Consider the following 19,681-nt stretch of genomic DNA (forward strand, 5'->3'; position numbering starts at 1 on the left):
ACGGGGAGCTTTGTCCTAATGAGGCGCCTCTGGGTGCGCCCCTGGCTGGGCGCTGGTCACCAGCAAGACCACGCGGCGATTAGAAGCTTGGAATTTTCAGCCTCACCTCATTTGTCCTAATGAGGTGACTCTGGGTGTGCCCCTGGCTGGGCGCTGGTCACCAGCAAGACCACGCCACGATTAGAAGCTTGGAATTTTCAGCCTCACCCCACCCCTGCCACCATCCTCCAGAGAGGGGAGAGGGGCTGGAAATGGAGTTAAGAATTGATTATGCCCACTTGAGGAAGCCTCCCTAAAATCCCCAAAGTGTGATGTTCAGAGAGCTTCTAGGCTCGGGGACACATCCATGTACCAGGAGGGTGATGTACCCACCTCCACGGGAACAGACGCTCCTACCCTCCAGACCTTACCCTGTGTGTATCTCTTCATCTGAGTCCTTTATCATATGCTTTAATAAACCGGTACATGTAAGTGTTTCCCTGAATCCTGTGACCTACTCTAGCAAATTAATTGAACCCAAGCAGGGGGTTGGTCAGAAACACTGGTGGCAGCCTGGAGTGGTGACTGGTGTCTGAAGTGTGTCGGGGGGGGGGGGCAGTCCTAAAGGATTGAGCCCTCAACCTGTGGGAGCTGACGCTGTCTCTGGGAAGATGACCTCAGCATTGGCTTGAACTGTAGGACGCCCAGGTGGTGTCACAGAGAATTGCTTGGTGTTGAGAAAACCCGTCACGCGTTTGGTGATCAGAATTTTGTTTTGTGTGAGCAGTAAAGGAAGCGCGCAGGAGAGAAACACAGCAAGGAAGGAGAAACTCCTCCAGAAGGAGGAGAAATGTGGGTTTTCTTCCCTTTACGATGGCGTCGTGCAGCCACATAGGACGCGGCTTTTAATTGAGCACTTAGACTTCCTTATGGCAAAAATACCTCAGACAGACAATTCTGTCTGTTTTCACGTGTACGTAGCAGTGTGACTAAGGAATGGTGAGAAGTCAGCGTGAAAGGTGTGTTCAGGAAATAACGTGTAGAAAGTGGGTGACATTGCAGACACTCGACGGTACAGTCGACAATGGCGATTTCTAGTTCACCAGTCTTGGGAAGAAAATACTTCTCTTCCCAGTTTGACCTGACATTTAACATTGCTTTCCTTGAAATCAGTTATGTTAACAGCCATCACTATCTCACTTTTGAAGGTGATTACTTTAAGAAGTGCAGTCTCCAAATAAGTTTTAAGCTATTTCAGAATATGATCAAATACTCCTTTTTGTCTTAGAATAAATGAAAATATTTGCTTTTTTTCTTTTTTTTAAGAGCAGAAGCAAGGTACAGTAGAATATAACATGTATACATGAATTGTTCATTGAACTGACAGTTAAAATGTGAAAAATGTAATTCCAAGGTGTTAACTTGAATATTGCCCTTAAATTTTAGTGGATAAGGGAACTAATTATTTACTTTTTGAAGATTGCCCTTCCATTGAGAATATTTAATTCACAATACTGAAAGGAAACCTGAAGTGTACCTCCAAAGTAATAATGATTTTTTAAAAACACACATAGGTATATACCACCAAGTGTGTAGCCAACTATGAAATGATAATACGTGCTTTCTGTAGGCAACTCGTTTTGAAAAGCATTAAAACTTTCTTTGGTAGTTTGTAGATGTCACCAGAGTTGGATCTTCATTCATTCATTCCTACATAAATTGAGCATCTACTCTGCCAGTCCCTATAGCTGGAACTTGTGGAAGATGTATGAAGATACATGAAGATTAATGAAGGTGATAGAAATAGGGGATAAAGAGAGGGAACACCCAGAAATAGTGTGGAACACATAGGAGCGGAGCCGGCACCAAGGCTGGGTGCGGGCGGGTTGAAGAGGACTGCAGAGGAGATGGTTTGTGCCCCGTGACGCCTGAAGGCTGGTGTGAGGTGACCAGAGGGGCAGAGGAGTGAGGGGTGAGTCTGCGGGGGAGGTGAGAAATGAAGGGTTCCGGTATGAAGTTCTACAAAGGAAATAGCTTGTCACATTTGAGGGCGTAACGTAGACTTAGTGTGGCCGAGCGGCAGCGTGTGAAAGAGGGAGGGGAGGGGCTGGACAGTAGAGCTGTGAGTCGGGGCCGACCTCCTGGTTACCCAGGACGGCCTGGTGTTTGCCTGTAGTTCCAGCGTGGTTAATATTAATAGCCTCCCTTTTAATTTCGGTGGTTTCCTTATTTAGATGATAAATCATATGGCCACTCTACTCGCGAGCATATGAAAAAGTTTGAATTCCATCCTGAGAGCAGTGGAAAGTCACTGGAAGGATTTAAACAAGCAAGCAGTGCCATCACCGTGTGTGTAGTGGACACAGCAGTTCCCCGGGGGGAAGGCCAGCTGGGAGCCTGTAGAAATAATGTGGGTGCAGCGTGACTGTGGTCCTAACGAAGGTTGTGAGGATGGAGACAAGGAAGTGGGGGATGGGTGGGATTGGATGTAAATTCAGTATGAGGTGTTGGGACAGCTGGTTAATTATTTGGGGAGAAATAAGAAAGACCTCTACTAGAATGAATTCCAAGTAGATTAAAGATGGAAGTGTAAAAATTGAACCATAATCATGGGATAGAATAAAAGCATTTACAGCCTCAGGGGCAGATGGACACACACACACATGAAAAGTTAAAAAAAACAATCCATACATGAGGTTGGAAGGAATAACTTATCTTTATAACTGATTTATGATATTGTCTTTAATAAGATGTGATAGTTTATTACTCTGACTTTAATTTTTACCTTTTACAAAGTGACTTGATAAAAACTTTTGAAATTAAACAGAAAAGAATTTTGGATAATACATAACTGTGTTTTGAATCTAAATTTTAAAATAGAAGTCCTATCCTTGTTGCTTTATTAGTGAAGATGAGCATTGCTTTCATATGCTTAATGGCTTTTTATTTCTTCTGTGAATTGTGTGTTCATATATCTTTAGGGATAACTACTCTTAATTGGCTGCATTACCTTTCATTCCTTTTTGTGTAAGGAAATATTACATATACATTTTTTCCCATTATAAGTAGGGTAATAGGATACACTACTTACTGTATTGGAATACACCCAGTCCTTAAAACTTTGAATTGGTCAGTTGCCATATACAAAAAAAATAATTATTATTACTCAATAATGTCTACAAAATCCAGTCTTATTGTCCAAATCTTACAGTCCAGGAAAAATAACGAAGTATAAAAGAAACCACATGGTGAGAAGAAGGTAATGACAGAGTCACAAGAAGCCTGCGTAGATGTAACAGACTCTAAAGCTTGCTGCAGTAGGGGAGGAGCACGGGCCATTTAGGGGGCGCTGCAGAAGGGACGTTGGTCTCTACAGAGACTTTGTTTCCGGGGAAAGCAAAGAGAATCGTCAATAAATAAAAACCACTCCTAGGCATCGCATCACCACATTAAAGGCAAATCATCCTCTCTGAGTTGTCATTCAGTGGCTCATTTTTGATAAAAGTGAGGTGACATCATCTCTAGAACATGGTATTATAATTTAGGAAGTCAGGGAAAATTTGGTAGATTTTTTGAAAGGCAATAAAATAGAAAGATGTGTTGTAATTTTTCAGCTTTCCAAAACATTCACTTACCAGAAATTACTCACTGCCCGGGCATGCGGAATGGATGAGATTTCATTAAAGCATAATAAATGGCAAAGTTAAGCTTCCTTCTGGAAGAATAAATCAGTGTTACTCATCCTTATGAGTCAGACGCTTAATTCTAAGGGTCTGACAGATATTTAGAGCATAGAATTGACTCCAGGGGGTCTAAGGCAGGGAGAGCTTGGGAGCCCGATGAGTTACAAAGCCCAGTGTTCAATTTCCTGTAGATTCCTCTAAGCGACAGGTAAACCCATCAGCTGTGATCAGTGGCATATGGAAACACAATTTTCATTTAGGTACTGCCTCCTGAAAGAATGTCTGTATAGTGAAGAATAAAGTTGCTGCAGTTAAAACAGGAAAATGGAATACAAAGTTACTTTTAGTTGTCCAAAATAAAAATGTTGCTAACCAAAACTATTTATAAAGCAAAGCTGTTAAAAATAATGAACTTGATATCTGTAAATTATTTTTTTTGGAATCCAGATATGAAAGTGCAGAGCTAAGGAGGAAAAATAGTAGCTGGTGTTCTAACAATGCCTATCAACTATAATATTCACTTTATTATGTAATATATGCATTAGCATTCCCTGTTATTCTTACCGTGTGCAAGATAGTTACGCTAGGTACACAGATAACAGCCATTTCTGGTGCGCTTCTGTGTTCCCATCTGCAGTCATTCCTCTTGTCTGAAAGAACTTCTTACAACATTTTTGGTAATACAAGTCCGCTGGTGATGAATTCCTTCAGCTTTTGTATGTCTTTAAAAAGTCTTCAGTATTCCTTCTTTTTAAAAGGTATTTTTGCTGGGTATAGAATTTTAGGCTGACAGTAGTTTTCTTTGAGTATTTTAAAGATGTTGCTCCATTGTCTTGTGGTGTGCTTTTTTTTTTTTTTTTTGGCTGATTTTAAGATAGTCCCCTTTTCACTGCTTTTAAGCAGTTTGGTGTTATGTCTTTTCTGTTTATTGTGCTTGGATACATTGAGCTTCTTAAACATACGGACTTTTTTGTTTCCATCAAATTTGGAATATTTTCTGCCATATTTCTTCAGATTTTTTTTAACACCTCTCCTGTCTCTGGAGATGCCAGTTAGGTGCATATGATAGACCATCGAAGTCCGGCAGCTCAATAAATGTTCATAATTTTTCATTATATTTTCTCTTTGTGTTTCAGTAGTTTTATTGCTTTGCCTACAAGTGTTAATCTTATTCAGTGTACTGAATGAAATGTATTTTCACCTTTTATCTGTAGAAGCTTGGTCTGAATCTTCTTTGTATATTCCAGGTCTCCTGTTCAGCCCTTCTTCTGGCTTTTTGAACATTTGGAATTAGTAGTAACTGTTAATTTCCTTTTCTGTGATCTTTCTGTAATTTCAGGATTTGGTTCTACATAATTCTGTCATGTAACTTTTCAGGGTCTAGTTTTATATTTCTCATCACTGTGCATAGTAGTTGCTGATTTTGTACATGCCTAGTAATTGTTGATTGTCAGTCATTGTGACTTTACTTTTTTTGATGCTGGATATTTTTGTATATTTATAGATAATATTCTTGAGTTTAAATTACACAATTAAGTTATTTTGAGGCTTGCTTTTAAGCTTTGTTAGGTGAGATCTTAGCAGCATTTAATCTTGGGCTAATTATTTCCTGCTGTTAAGAAAGTACCCCTCTGTTAACCCTCCTCAATGCCCTGTGAATTGTGAAGCTTTTCCTTGTAACTGGTGGGAACAGGAGCTATTCCTGCCCTGTGCAGGCCTCGGGGATTGTTTCCTGTAATGCAGGGTTTCTCCACCTTGGAACTATTTAAATTTGAGGACTGGATACTTATTTGGCGGTGGGGAGGGGATTGTCTACTGTGGTATCAGATGCCTCGGAGCATCTCTGGCCTCTGTGCACTAGACAGCAGTAGCATCCCTTGAATTGTTACAAACCAAAAATGTCCCCAGACAGCCATATGGCTCCTGGGGAGTAAAATTGCCCTCAGTTCCAAACTACTGCTCTAACCCTTCCTGGCGGTTGTTCCGTATGCGAGCCTTGGCGAAGGACTCAAGGAGCTCTGTGTCTGTGCAGCTCTCTCCATTCTCATCCCTTCCCTGAGAACGTTAGCCCCTTGATCTCCCTAGGTTCCCAGCTCTGCTGTCCTGGGTTCCTTCTCCCCCTGGCATAGCGGGAAATTCACTCTAGACAGGAAGCTGGGGCAGTCTTAGGGTTCGCAGTTGTTTCCGATCTCTCAGTGGTCACTGTCTTTCCTTGTCTCATGTCCAGTGTCTTCAAAAACCATTGCTTCATTATCTTTTTTTTTTTTTTTTAAGTTTTCTCCAGTGGGTTCCTGTTAACTTCACCTTGGTTCTCATCCTCATTTTTTTTTTTTTTTTTTTTGTGGTACGCGGGCCTCTCATTGCTGTGGCCTCTCCCGTTGCGGAGCACAGGCTCCGGACGCACAGGCTCAGCGGCCATGGCTCACGGGCCCAGCCACTCCGCGGCATGTGGGATCCTCCCGGATCGGGGCACGAACCCGTGTCCCCTGCATCGGCAGGCGGACTCTCAACCACTGCGCCACCAGGGAAGCCCTCTCATCCTCATTCTTGAACTGTACTTTTGCTGGATGCACAGTTCTGGGCTGACTGTTCTTTTTTTCCTAAGCACTTCCAAGGTGGTCTTGCTTCTTGATCAGTCTTGCTGCTTGATCAGTCAGTTCCAGAAGCTTGATCAGTCATTTTCCAGAAGCTTCTTGATCAGTCTTGCTGCTTGATCAGTCAGTTCTCAATTACTTTTTCTTCTTTCCTTCCTGATGATCTGTGTTTTTCTCTCTGATATTTTTAAGAACTACTTTCTGTCTCTGGTATTCTGTCATTTCACTATGATGTATGTAAGCGTGGGTTAATTTTTATTGTTCCTGCTTCCTAAAGGATCCATTGGAGTTCCCGAATCTTCAGACTGTGTTTCTCATCAGTTGTCAAAACTTTGCAGCTATTATGTCTTCAGATAATATTTTATCATCTGATGACGCTCTTCATTCTCTCCCTTTGAAACTTTGTTGGATACCAAGAAAAGCACCAACCATAAAGGAAAAAAATATTATTGGGTTCATTCATTTGGATCCTTTTTTGATCAGAGAACACTAATAAGAAAGTGAAAGCTACCAAGTGGGAGAATGCATTTGTGGCACCTGTAACCGACAAAGGCTTGGATCCAGCGCGTTATAAAGAACTCTTACAGGTCAGGAAGAAAAAGACAGATGGAACAGAGAGCACTGTGCAAGGATCTTGAACAGGCATTTCACGAAAGAAGGTATCGTGATGAATAAAACCCTTGAAGACCGGTTGAAACTCCAAGCGAAAAATGGGACATTGGGTGTATCGGACACCACGGTTGGCAGCAGACAATTGACGTTTACATTAAAGAAGTTAGAACAGCAGAAGAAGCAGCAGGAGGCTGAGAAACTGCACCGACAAAAGAGAGGAAGACCCTCCGCCGTTCAGCCTGTCACCTGAAGTCCAGGGCCTGGAGCGGATGGCCGTTCCACTGAGTCTGGAACCGATCCCACGCATGATTCAGAGGAGCTCACTTCCCCCACTTGATCGTCGTTAGAGTGTATTATCCACGCCGGGGACACGCGCTCCTGAAGTCCGTGGAAACCCTCGCTGCGTCTGCAGAGGTCAGCATCTGGCAGCGGGTCCCAGGCCTCTGGTCAGACTGCGGGGCTGGGCCCGCTGGCTGTGCGGGGCCCCAGGGCACTTCTGTGCCTTGTCACTCCCCAGGAACATTGTCCCTTTCCCCTGGTTTTAATCAAGTAGACAAGGTGGTGGTTTTGTAATATTGTGAAACGTGCACCATGAAATGAGAGGTTCTCCTGTGCTGAAAACCAGGACTGACGGTTTTCCAGAAGCTTTCTTGCACTGCCTGCCACTATCCATGAATCAAGCATCCAAGATGCCATTCCTGTCTTGCCTGACTTGTGAGCATCGGTCGTGTTTATGTTTATAAGGATATGCTGGTACCTGTGTTGCTTGTTTATGTGTTAGTTTGGGATTTTTTTAAAGCATATTTTTATACCAAGAGAATATAAAGTAATGGTAATAACAGTCTAAAACAGGAAGTGGAAGCTACTGGATATTCTTTTAACTTGGCACAAGATGAAATACAGACTTTTTTTTTTTTAAATTCTGTTTCTTAAGTGCAATTAGAGATATACTGGCTGGAGAAAAACATTTATAAAAAGAAATGCTTTCATTTGAACAGCAAAGAAAAAAGATATCATGAGTTATAAGAAAGATGAAATTTCAACCGCGAGAAGATAACACTGTATACTCAGAATGGCCAAATTTAAACTACTGTAAACTGTCGGATCCCTTGATGCAGCTAGAACTCACATAAGCTGTTGGTGGGAGAGTAGCTGGAACGACCACTTTGCCTCGTCTGCCTGTGTTGAATGACCTAGACTTCCACCCTTAAATATACTTAACCCAGATTTGTGTGTACATCAGCTGATATGAACTGTTTACCGCAGCACTGTTTGTGATAGCCAAGAGCTGAAAACAGCCTAAATGTCCCTCAGAGGCATAATGGGTAAAGAAACTATGAAGTATGTATATGTTGGAGTACTGTACAACCATGAAAAAAGGAATGGCTCCCAGTAACAGCATGGATGAACCTCAGTAACTTAATGTCAGGGAAAAAAGGAAGATCCCATTATGCGGTATTTAAATAGAGGCAAAACTACCACCTTCAGCGGAATAGAGGCCACGGTGACTAGGAAGGAGCATATTTAGGGGCCCCTGGGGCTCAGTTAATGTTGTGTTTCTCGTTTGGGTGACATTTACAGGGACATATTCATTTTTGAAGATTCTTCATGCGGTATGCTTATGCATTGTGTGCTTTTCTGTATATATGGTATAGTCAATAAGAAAGCTTAATTTAGATGCCATTTCTTCGCCATCTTGGAGCTTCTGTTTCAGTAGATAGCAGATATTAAATATATGTACATAAAAATGGAAACATGGTTAAAAATTATGAGCATGTATGAAGGCAAAGAAGATGGTGCTATGAGATCACGTAACCCGGGGGTCTACATTTATATTAGATGTTTTGGCCACGCCTCTGTGAGAAAGAAGCCAGGTATTTAAACTGAGTGAGGAGGACAGTGGGTATGAGACAGAGTTGGAGGGAAAATACAAGACTAGGACTTGCTTTTCATCCCAAACCAGTGGGTGGGTAGGAGAGTTCTTAGTAGACCACTTAGGTGACTTACTCTGAGTTTCAAAGTAATTACTCTGGGGGCTTCCCTGGTGGCGCAGTGGTTGAGAGTCCACCTGCCGATGCAGGGGACACGGGTTCGTGCCCCAGTCCGGGAGGATCCCACATGCCACAGAGCAGCTGGGCCCGTGAGCCAGGGCCGCTGAGCCTGTGCGTCCGCAGCCTGTGCTCCGCGATGGGAGAGGCTGCAACAGTGAGAGGCCCGCGTACCGCAAAAAAAAAAGCAATTACTCTGGACACACTGTGAATCAGGAATTTGAAAATGAGCCCAAGGTGAATGCAGGTGGACCATTGAAAGGCTCCAGGTAAAAATGCTCCAGGTAAAAGATGATGATCAATGATCTAGACCAAGGGTCTGCCACCTGTTTTATGGAAAAATGTCTGGTGCTTGTACTCAGTTTCTCATTGTAGCATGGCAGGCGCCATAAGGCACACATCAGTGAACAGGCATGGCTGGGTTCCAGGAAAGCTTCACTTACGAAAACAGGTGGCACAGTTGGCCACCGTCTGCTCTGGACTGGAGAGAAGATAACAAACGTTAGCTTACACTGTGGAAGCAGATTTAACAGGATGGGGGTGTAGGTAAGGGGGATTTCAAGGCTCTGGCTGGAGTAATCGGTGCATCCCGGTGCTGCCGATCAGGGAACAAATTAGTTAACAGTCTAGACCCAGTCACCCCCAATGTAGTGACATCTCACGTTATTCTCCTCTTTGGTCTCTAATGACGGTATGACCGTTTTGTGGAGTTTCAGCACCACAACCGTCATGACTAGAAATACTTCTATGTTATTCTTTTATACACACAGTCGGCTATTACATCAAAATTTAAAAGGTGAGAAAAATCACAGAAGAATGAAAGCTAGTCAGTTGTATTGAGCAGTTCTTTTTGTGTTTTCTGCTAACAGAAGGAAAGAAAAAAAAAAGACATGCGTCGTTGCCTGACACCTGCCAGCCCGTTGGCAGTCTATCTGTAGCCTCCTTTTTCTCCCTCCTTTCAAAAGTAACGGCCCCTCAGCGGCCCCTCAGCGACCCCTCAGCGGCCCCTCAGCGGCCCCTCAGCGGCGCCCCAGCTGCCGCTTCTGTTCGGGTGAACCGGAGGATGCTCACGTTGGCAGACGCTTTACGCTGATGCTTGCCGCACCCTGTGGCCGAGTAGGGTTGCCTCTGTTGCTCTACAGCTTCCCCTCGCCCCGTTTGCAAGAGGCTCCTTCCCAAGTAGTTGCCTTCTTACGGTTGCTGTGGCAGAACTGGAACATCAGTTTGATTTTCCTTATACTGTAGTCAAGTATAAAACGCCAAACACGTCCAACTACTGTAACCCTTTTTCCCTTGGACTTTGATAGGCTTTGCTCTCTGTGCACGATACCGTGGCTCTGAAGAACTATGACCCCGTGTTGCCTCCTATGCCTGATGACATTGATGAGGAGGAAGACTCCGTGAAAATCATCCGTCTGGTCAAGAACCGAGAGCCGCTGGTGAGTTCTGGGCTACATTTTATGCTCAGCTACGAGCAGATGCCATGGTAAAGCCACATCTGATGGGCACATACCATAGACTCCTCTCTTTAAAGTGTACTTCCTCTGTGTCCTGAACTTTGAAATAAATGGAGCATTCACACCTAAAGCATAGGATTTAGAAAAATTAAAACGGAGCCGGATAAAGTGGCAGGCATTCTTTTGGTTATAAATAGCAACAGTGTTTAAAATGTGACTTGTTGACATTTCTAAAAGACAGCGTAGTGCGCCAGTTAACAGCTGATGTGAGATTCAGAAGTGCGACTAAAAATAATGGCTTATGGCTTTTCTAGAAAGCTGATGGATTTTAAAGTGACGAGGAGAAATTAATCGGGTATCCGATATTTCAAAATGTAGATGCAACCATTTGTTTTAGCCCCAGAACTTATAGAGTGCTGAGGCATGTCAAGGTCTGGGGTAGGCCGACTGATGCCTCGCACCAGCCCGCAGTGATGTCGTGTCCTCATCTTCAGAACCTGTGGATATGTTACCTTAAAAGACACAGGGAGCTTCTCAGGATTAGTTAAGGGTCTTGAGACGGCGAGAGTCCCTTGGATCATCAGGCCGCACCAAGGTAGTCACGAGGGTTCTCGTTAATGGGAAGGAGGGAAGCAGGGGGGTCAGAGGTACAGAAAGAGATGTGATGGTGAAAGCGAGGGTGGGAGTGATGTGGCCGAGAGCCAAGGGACGCCAGAAGTGTCCAGAAACTGGGACAGGCAAGGACCGGATTCTTTCCTAGATCCTCCAGGACGAATGCAGCCCTGCTGGCACCTTGATTTGGGCCTGTAATACCCACTTTTGCCCTCCTATCGATACCGCCAGACCTATAAGATGATAAATTTCTGTTCTAGTAAGCCACTAGATTTGTGGACATTTGTTCACAGCAGCGACAGGAAATGAGTGCAGAGTGTATCCATATGAAACTATATTCAAAAGGAAAATAAATGTCACAGCCTAGCAGTTGACTTTAAATGTGTTGTGGCCCATTTATTCTAATTGAAACACTTGTGTTCTGACGGCAAATGGCGGTTGATCATACAGTAGTTGCTGGGCACTGTGTTATGTACTCTACATACTGGTTATATTTAATCCTCACAGTTGATACCATTTTTCGGTTTTTACAGACTAAGAAACTGATATTCAAAGAACTAAAGCAACTTAACCCAAAGTAGCACAGCTGTTGAGATCTAAACTTGACTCTCTTGCTTCAAACACTAGTTTTTTTCTTCTATACCACATCTGTCTTTATATTCTTGGTACTTTTTATCTTCTTCTTTCGTTTAAAGGCAACTGTGGTATGTAAATAAATACATTGGACACTCTCACCCAGAACAATGTACAGATAACTGTGCTTATCACAGAAGGATAACTGAGCCCCCGAAGCTCATCTGGGGGTGTTCTAAGGCTCCCTGTAGCCCTGGTTCAGGTTGTTTGGTTTAGATTATACACTAATGCTTTTTACCTATGGTTATAACTCTCTGCTGGTAACCTTAGTATGTCTTGGCCTTTATCATGCAGGTGATGCAGGTGAGGGTAGATGGTACGCAGACTAGATGGAGAAGAGCTCTCTTGGGACCTGTCACCATAAAGTGACTAATCCTTGGTGGGTTCTGTGTATCTACCAATAAGAAGTATGTTTCTGTTTTGACAAATTCACTCTCTTAGAGAATTCAAAGACTGGCCATCTTGAGGAGATCAATAATTCATTACTAACAATTTCTTTGATCAGTCATAGTTTTCCAGAGGTGGTGGTTTTTGGTGTGTTGCTTTGGTGAGCTGACATTTAAACAGTCATCAGCAGCATTTAAGTTCCATGTTTCCTGATAGAAGAAGATCTTCAAATGTTAATCAGAGAAATTAGGCATGTACTGCGTGGGGATTTCTCAAAAGTTTTAACTGGACCTGCTGTAAATTCGTTTCAATTTAAAAAGAAATTGAATGAAGTATATAAAATAATGTAAAGTTGTGTTTTCACAGTCTGTTACTGAATGAATCACACCCTTTAGCCCATAACAAGCATGTAACAGCTGAAATAATTAGACCTAACTTTGAGGTGATAATTCTTTGTCATTAGCTCTCTTTTGTTATAGTTCATATAATACATTAAAGTCATAGTTTAAAAATGAGAAACTGGAGAACTTCCCTGGTGGTACAGTGGTTAAGAATCCGCCTGCCAGTGCAGGGGACACGGGTTCGAGCCCTGGTCCGGGAAGATCCCACATGCCACAGAGCAACTAAGTCCGTGCACCACAACTACTGAGCCTGCACTCTAGAGCCCATGAGCCGCGACTACTGAAGCCCACGAGCCTAGAGCCTGTGCTCGGCAACAAGAGAAGCCACTGCAATGAGAAGCTTGCACATGGCAACGAAGACCCAACACAGCCATAAACAAACAAATAAATAAATTTATTTTTTTAAAAAAGTAAATTAGCCAAAGGTTTTTTTTACCAACATGTGCAGTTAGCTTCTTTAAACTCTAGGTTTTGTTTTCTGTATTTAATGCAACTTAAAGTAATTTTGAGTACTTTAAAAGATTATTTTAGTCACTGGCTCTTCACATTCCTGGTGAGCCACAATTTGATTGCATGATTTTTGTTCAAGGGGATGTATTAAAAATAAATAAGAACTTCATGTAGAAAACAGAACCTCTAACTGGGATGAAGAAATTCCCAAAATTATTTGTTGGGACTCCTGAAAAAAGTATTAAGATTTTAAATATTGTTTTAACACTGGAACATGGAATCAAGTGAGAATTACTCGTCTTGAACTTTTCTTCATCCAAATGCGTAATTACTGTATTTTCTTTAGTTTGACAATTATTGTGAAAGTGAAGAAAGATTATTGGGTGAATAAATTTATAGTTTAAAAAATGCACGACCCAGAAAAATGGAAAGTATTTATTTTTAACAAACTCGTCGTTTTATATTTGTCAGTTGTCTCCTGTCATTTTGGGGAGGTCATTGGAAAAGCCACAGCTGCCGAAGGGGGTCCAGGGGAAGCAAAGACCAAGAGAAAATATAGAGTCTAAGGCATCTTTGGGAGAATGGGTCTGAGTAGTAAGACTCAGAAATCGTCAAGGTGAGGGAAGCCAGGCTGAAATGAAATTCTAGCACGTGGATGGATGGTCAGGAGCTTGGCAAGTGATTCAGAATGTAATTTTGTTGTCAGACTGAGGTATAATGTGCTGAAATAAGCACTGAGCTTGCATTAGGTGACCTCAGTGGGAGGTTTGCTCTGTGTCCTTATAGCAGCAAGTCGTTTATTGCAGCCTCAGGTTCCTGATCAGAAAATCAGGAGATTAGCCTCTCGTGTGAGTGTTTTGAGTACCACTGACATCCGATGTGCTCGAAATGCTGTGTTAAGTTCTTTGCATTATGCCAGCATCAAATGAACGTGACCTAGAATGATCAGGTAGAAGCTAGTTGACAGCTAGATTCACAGAGAGAATGGTTTCCTGAGGGAGAGGCAGCGAACACAGATCATGTCGGTATTTGGGAATGGAAAGGAGCAGGGGTGATAGTTTGAGGGGAGGGATGGATGGAAGAATTGCGAGAAGGGGAGAAGGAAACTGGTCAGGTTGCAGGGAACAGGGCTGTTCTCCCTCCCTGTGAGTTTGGAGCAATTTATACCTCTTTTGTCCAGAAGAGTAATTTTTAGACCGGCTGAAGAAAATGAAATTCTCTTAGTGAATTATGAGCCTTAATTTTCAGTGTTTCTTGCATGGATTTTCCTTTTACTTCTTTGAGAACAGGGGTTCTCAGACTCTGGTGTTACTAGGGTTACCTGAGACGCTTACTTCAGACGCAGACTGTAGGGCCTCTGCCCCCAGGAGTCCACGGCGTTAGCTTCAGGTCGGGCCTGGGAATCAAATAGGTTGTAAAACGTGTCGCAGGCCTTCTTGACGCCAGGGTTTGGTCAGCCGTACATGAAAGCCCTTGTTTCAGAAGTCCGACCTGAAATTGACCGTGCCACCTCTTTAAGGAGGCCGTAGGGCGTTGGCAGCGGTCTCCGAGGGACAGTTTTTATTTGTGTCTTAGTGCTCCTTGTTTCTAAACCATTTTACAGAAGTAACAAGAAAAGTCTAACCAGAATGTTAACTTCTCAGTCTAGCCTAAAGCTGTCTACACTCTGTCATCAAAATCACATAGAATAAATTAAAAATAATTATGGAAGAAAATATGTAAGTATTAAAACATTAGATTCCATTTTAATTTACATTTCATCTCAGACTGTACCGTCAGAATGTCGACTTTTGTGCAGTATCACATGAAACGTGCTCTATGTTACTGGGTTTTGATCTTATTTCTAGTACGTTGCCCTAGGAATACATCAAGGAATTGTGATAATAAGGGTTTGCAAAGCAATATGGAAATAGAAAGTGTTCAAGAATGTAGGGATCAGGGCTTCCCTGGTGGCGCAGTGGTTGAGAGTCCGCCTGCCGATGCAGGGGACACGGGTTCGTGCCCCGGTCCAGGAAGATCCCACGTGCCGCGGAGCGGCTGGGCCCGTGAGCCTTGGCCGCTGAGCCTGCGCGTCAGGAGCCTGTGCTCCGCAGCGGGAGAGGCCACAACGGTGAGAGGCTCGTGTACCGCAAAAAAAAAAAAAAAAAGAATGTAGGGATCAAAAAGAAGATTGAGTCAAGTGCTGGTATCCTGTAGAAAGTGAGAGACCGTTTCTCAGGTCCGTAGTTTACCCTGCACGGGGAGGTAGAATCAGCAGAGAGCAGGCATGTCTATTTCAAGGCCCTATCTGTAGCCATAGGTAAGTATATTTCAGGGCCTATAACAAGTCCTGTAAGTGTTGGAGCGCTTTTCTCCCTCCGCACATCCTGGAAGTGATTTCTTTCAGCCCCTGGCTTTAAAAACCATTTGTGTGCCAGGGACCCCCAGGCCCCTTTCCCTTCCGGACCTTTCGTCTGATCTTTAAATTTGCATGTCCATCCGTCTGCCCAGTGTCTCCATTTGGACGTAGCAGGCATCTCAGTCTTCACGTGTCTGCAAGTAGACTGCTTGTCCGCAGTCTGTTCCAGCCCTGTGGTTCCCCCTCTCAACTGATGGACAGTCCCATCTCTCCAGTTATTCAGTCAAGAGCCATAGAGTCTACCTTTGATACCTCTCTTTCTTTCACATCCCTTTTCCGATCCACTGGGAAATGCTTTCAGCCCTACAGATATATTTCAACACACCTGGACCACTTTTCATTACTGCCCTTCCTGCCAGTCAGATCCGGGCCTCCGTCATCTTTGCCCTCAATTGTTGTGACAGCCTCCTCCTTGTTTGCTTTTTTTTTTTTTTTTTTTGCGGTACACGAGCCTCTCACTGTTGCGGCCTCTCCCGTTGCGGAGCACAGGCTCCGGACGCGCAGGCTCAGCGGCCATGGCTCACGGGCCCAGCCGCTCCGTGGCACGTGGGATCTTCCCGGACCGGGGCACGAACCCGTGTCCCCTGCATCGGCAGGCGGACTCCCAACCACTGCGCCCCCAGGGAAGCCCTCCTTCAGTCTCTTCTTAACGGCAGGTGGAGGGGTCCTTCGGATCATGTCACAGCCGCTGTGCAGGTTCTCCGTTTGTTTCGCGGCGCAGTCCTGAGTCCTCCCGGGGACATACAGAGCGCTGCACCGTCCAACTCCCTGCCCCTTCTGACCCACCTGCTGCTGCTTCTCCCCTTTTACGTTGACCCAGACACAGTGGCTTCTTTGTGCTTCTCTGATCGTCCATTTTGCCCTGTTCTTTCGCTTTGGGTAACTCCTTCATCTCCTTCCAGCCTTTTCGTTGAGAGCAGCGTCTTTACATACTGTCTTCCCTCTCCCTGCCCTACCCCCTCCATAGTTTTTACCACCTTCTAACGTGCTGTAGGACAGATCTAATTGTTTCATCTTCTGTCTGTTGTCTGTCTCCCCTGTGAGAATGTAAGCTCCATGAGGGGGAAGAAACACCTGGGTTTCTTTTTTTTTTCAGCAATGTGTCAGAAACCCTTAGACCAGAAGCTGGCACGTAGTAGGTTCTCAGTAAACATTTATCAGCTTCATTGAGCACAGCAGACTGGATGGTTCCATACTGAAAAACCGTAATCCATAGTGGAGCGGGACATTTGTTGCAGTTACCTAATTTTGTGTTACAAACCACCACCCAAAGTTTGTAGCTAAAACAATAATATTATCTCTCACAGTTTTGGAGGTTGACAGGCTCAGTTGGGCAGTTTTTCCTTAGAGTCCCTCCTGTGTAGTTAGACAGGGGCTGAGACTGGAGTCACCTGAGGGTTACTTCATCCCCAGGACTGGTGTCTGGGCTGGGTGGCTGGAAAGCTGGGGGCTGGTCAGGCACCTCTTTTAACAAGTGGCATCTCCACCTGGCTGGCTTGGGCCTCCTCACAGCATGGCTGTACACGTGGTTTCTTACATGGTGGCTGACTTCCCACAGAGCCAGCATTTCAAGAGTTCCAGAAAGCTAGCTGCAAGTCTTCTCACAGCCTTAGGTGCCCCAGAACCATTTCACCACTTGACGTGTGGATACAGCAGGCACACATCAAGAGGGGAGAATTGATGCTCTGCATCTGCAAAAGCAGTGGTTAAGAAAGCAGTTCTCATCAGTTTGCCTTAGACAGGCTCTGACTTTACTGCATCTCAGACTGACTTTGTCTGATCTCAGGCAAATTATAACCATTTGGCATTCAATTTCTCATCTATAAAATACAGATAAGTAATCTTAAGTTAGATAACTAGACCCTTATGACATTAGGCGTACTTTGGTGGGAGAGTTTGAGACACATTGTTAAAGAAAGTGAAGGTTGATCTAATTACACTAATTAGTTATATTAAGGATATTACATTTCCAGTCATCTTGGCTACAAGTTATCTGTTTAAAAGCAGAAATTACCAGTAATTGGAGAGTCTAAGGTTTATGACCATGGAGAGATACCCATTCAAGTCTTCGGCCTCGAATGCATGCGTAGGTGAGGAAAAATGCCACAAAATCATCCTAACACTTAATTATTTAATTTTTTTGCTGTTATTAGATATGTATTTGATAGCTGTCATATACAAAATAAAACGTCATATAGAAAGCACTTACTACAAATGGATTCCTAATTTTGTTTCCATATCTGTTTGGTAATGCTGTACATGTGTTTATTGGCGAACGCGAGAAGAATTCCACCTTCGTGGGGGTGCGCTCTGCCTCCACCTTACGTGCACCTCGTCAGCGCGTGGTGTGATGTTGGTGGCCCATCTAAACCACTGCCAGTTTCTTGGAAGCAAAGTCATGAAAAGGCGTTCAAAGTAACCGCGTGTACCTGACGTTCTGACGAAGAGCGTGCACTTACTTTGCTTCTGAACGTGCATAAGTAAAGAATTTCTGGGTTCTTTTTGAAACTGTTTCCTAATCTCACGCCAAAATGTTAGTTCCGTTTGTACCTAGGTGCAGTCCTAGTACATAAAAACCTCAGAGTAACAGATCTTTTTTTTTTTTCCCCCACTTTCTTTATTATCATTGCTGAGTTCCTTTACTGTAATGTAATAGTGTAACAGAAGGATCACTGAACTAAAGGTCAGGTGATCTGGGTTTTAGTTTTCTAGTTTATATAATCTTTTTTCTCTTCACTTCACCTTCTCCGTTTAGTCTACCTTCTCACAGGGTATTGTAAAGATAAACTGAAATGAGGAAACGCTCTATAAGGGTAAAAGCAAATAGTATTCAAATACAAGGTATTATAATGGAAAGAAGATATTTGTGCACTTTGCATAGTACTGAAGAGATTAAAGGTTTCAGAGAGGATCTGTGTGGTAGAAAGTTGTGTGTCTAGTGATAAGTATTTGTGAGCAAATGGCACGACGTCTGTTCCCCCTTCCTTTACTTTTTGTAGCGTTTTTACTTTTTCCAGATGAATGTCCTTATTTCTGTCCTTATTTCTTTCCTACCACCCAGTACACACATTTACCCACAAATACTATTTTTTTTCCTTAAAAGGGAGCTACCATTAAGAAAGATGAGCCCACCGGGGCCGTGGTTGTGGCCAGAATCATGAGAGGAGGAGCTGCAGACAGAAGTGGTGAGAGTTTGAACGTTAGGTGGACGTGGACGGGGCGCGTGGATTTTACGTGTCACATTTCCGGGATGTAGCTAAGAGGATAACAGTCTTTTGATACAATACTGCAAAACAGTAATAAGATATTGTACTCTGTGTTAAAATGTGGGAACCTATTTAAATGGTAAATTTCATTCTAGAATACTTTACGGTCTTAGCTTATGTAGGCTTCCAAGGTTATATTAAGACTTAGTTCAATGTTTCTGATTTGGAAAGTACTACTGAAAGCACACAGCCTTTTAAAAATTTATCTTAAAATGAAAGTAATGTGCATCTCTAGAAAAAGACTGAGGTGCCTCTGCTGTTCCTTTGGCAGCGTTGTGATGTTACGGCCTTGGCGAGGCTGGAGCCTCAGCCTCTGAAACCTCAGAGGCCTGAGATGTGTGTCCTTGCGTGCACTGAGGGCACCACACGGTGCTTTCAGGATGGGCACACTGCAAACCACCGTTCCTTTTGTACGTAACACTGCTTACTTTCTGAATTTGCGATTTCTCAGGTCTTATTCACGTTGGCGATGAACTTAGGGAAGTGAATGGGATACCTGTCGAGGAGAAAAGCCCTGAGGAAATCATTCAGATCTTGGTAAGCTGAACATTTACTCAAAAACTGCAGTGAAAATGAGGTTGAATTACTGTATTTCAGACCTGGTTGTGAACACAGGATTTGGATTTAATAGTCCAGGGTTTGGATCCCAGCGCTGTGACTTAATCCCCCTTATGTCCTTGGAAAATACCTTAATCTTTTTATTTCCTCCCTGTTTTCATCTACAGAATGAGAATAAGAAGTGGTAACTCTCTCACTGGAGTGTCTGGAGCGTTAAATGAGCCAATGTAGATCAAGAGTTTGACAGGGCCCATCTCAGATTAGGTCCTTAATACATGGCACGTACTGTGTTGTTGAGGATGCCTTTATCTCTGGCGCTAGGGGCTGTGCTTTCCGGGTATATAAAAAAGTGAAACTAACTTAGATGTCTTACGAAATCTAAAACGAAATGAAATTATTATAAGCCTTGGCAATATAAATCCTCAAGTTCATTTGTAAGGATAGAATAAAGGGAGACTGCCCCTGTTACATATGAAAACATGTTATTAACTTATAGAGAGTTTAGTATCTCAAAATAGACCTCAGTATATATGAAAATGTAGTGTATGATTAAGATGGCATTTTAAATCAGTGTGAAAGCAGTGAGATCATTTCATAAATGGT

At 43.3% G+C, this 19,681-nt stretch overlaps 1 protein-coding gene across 1 annotated transcript in view; it reads left to right on the forward strand.

Moving 5' to 3' along the window:
* MPP7 (MAGUK p55 scaffold protein 7) overlaps positions 1-19,681 on the forward strand; it is a 165,646-nt gene that overhangs the window by 62,366 nt on the left and 83,599 nt on the right. Inside the window, exons 4-6 of the mRNA XM_065900993.1 lie at positions 10,224-10,355; positions 18,358-18,439; positions 18,972-19,057. Of these exons, the coding sequence (XP_065757065.1) occupies positions 10,284-10,355; positions 18,358-18,439; positions 18,972-19,057 (240 nt within the window). The 5' untranslated portion in view covers positions 10,224-10,283. The remainder of the gene's footprint in view (positions 1-10,223; positions 10,356-18,357; positions 18,440-18,971; positions 19,058-19,681) is intronic.

The sequence above is a fragment of the Phocoena phocoena genome, chromosome 2, assembly GCF_963924675.1.
Source record: "Phocoena phocoena chromosome 2, mPhoPho1.1, whole genome shotgun sequence".
Classification (NCBI taxonomy): Eukaryota; Metazoa; Chordata; class Mammalia; order Artiodactyla; family Phocoenidae; genus Phocoena; species Phocoena phocoena.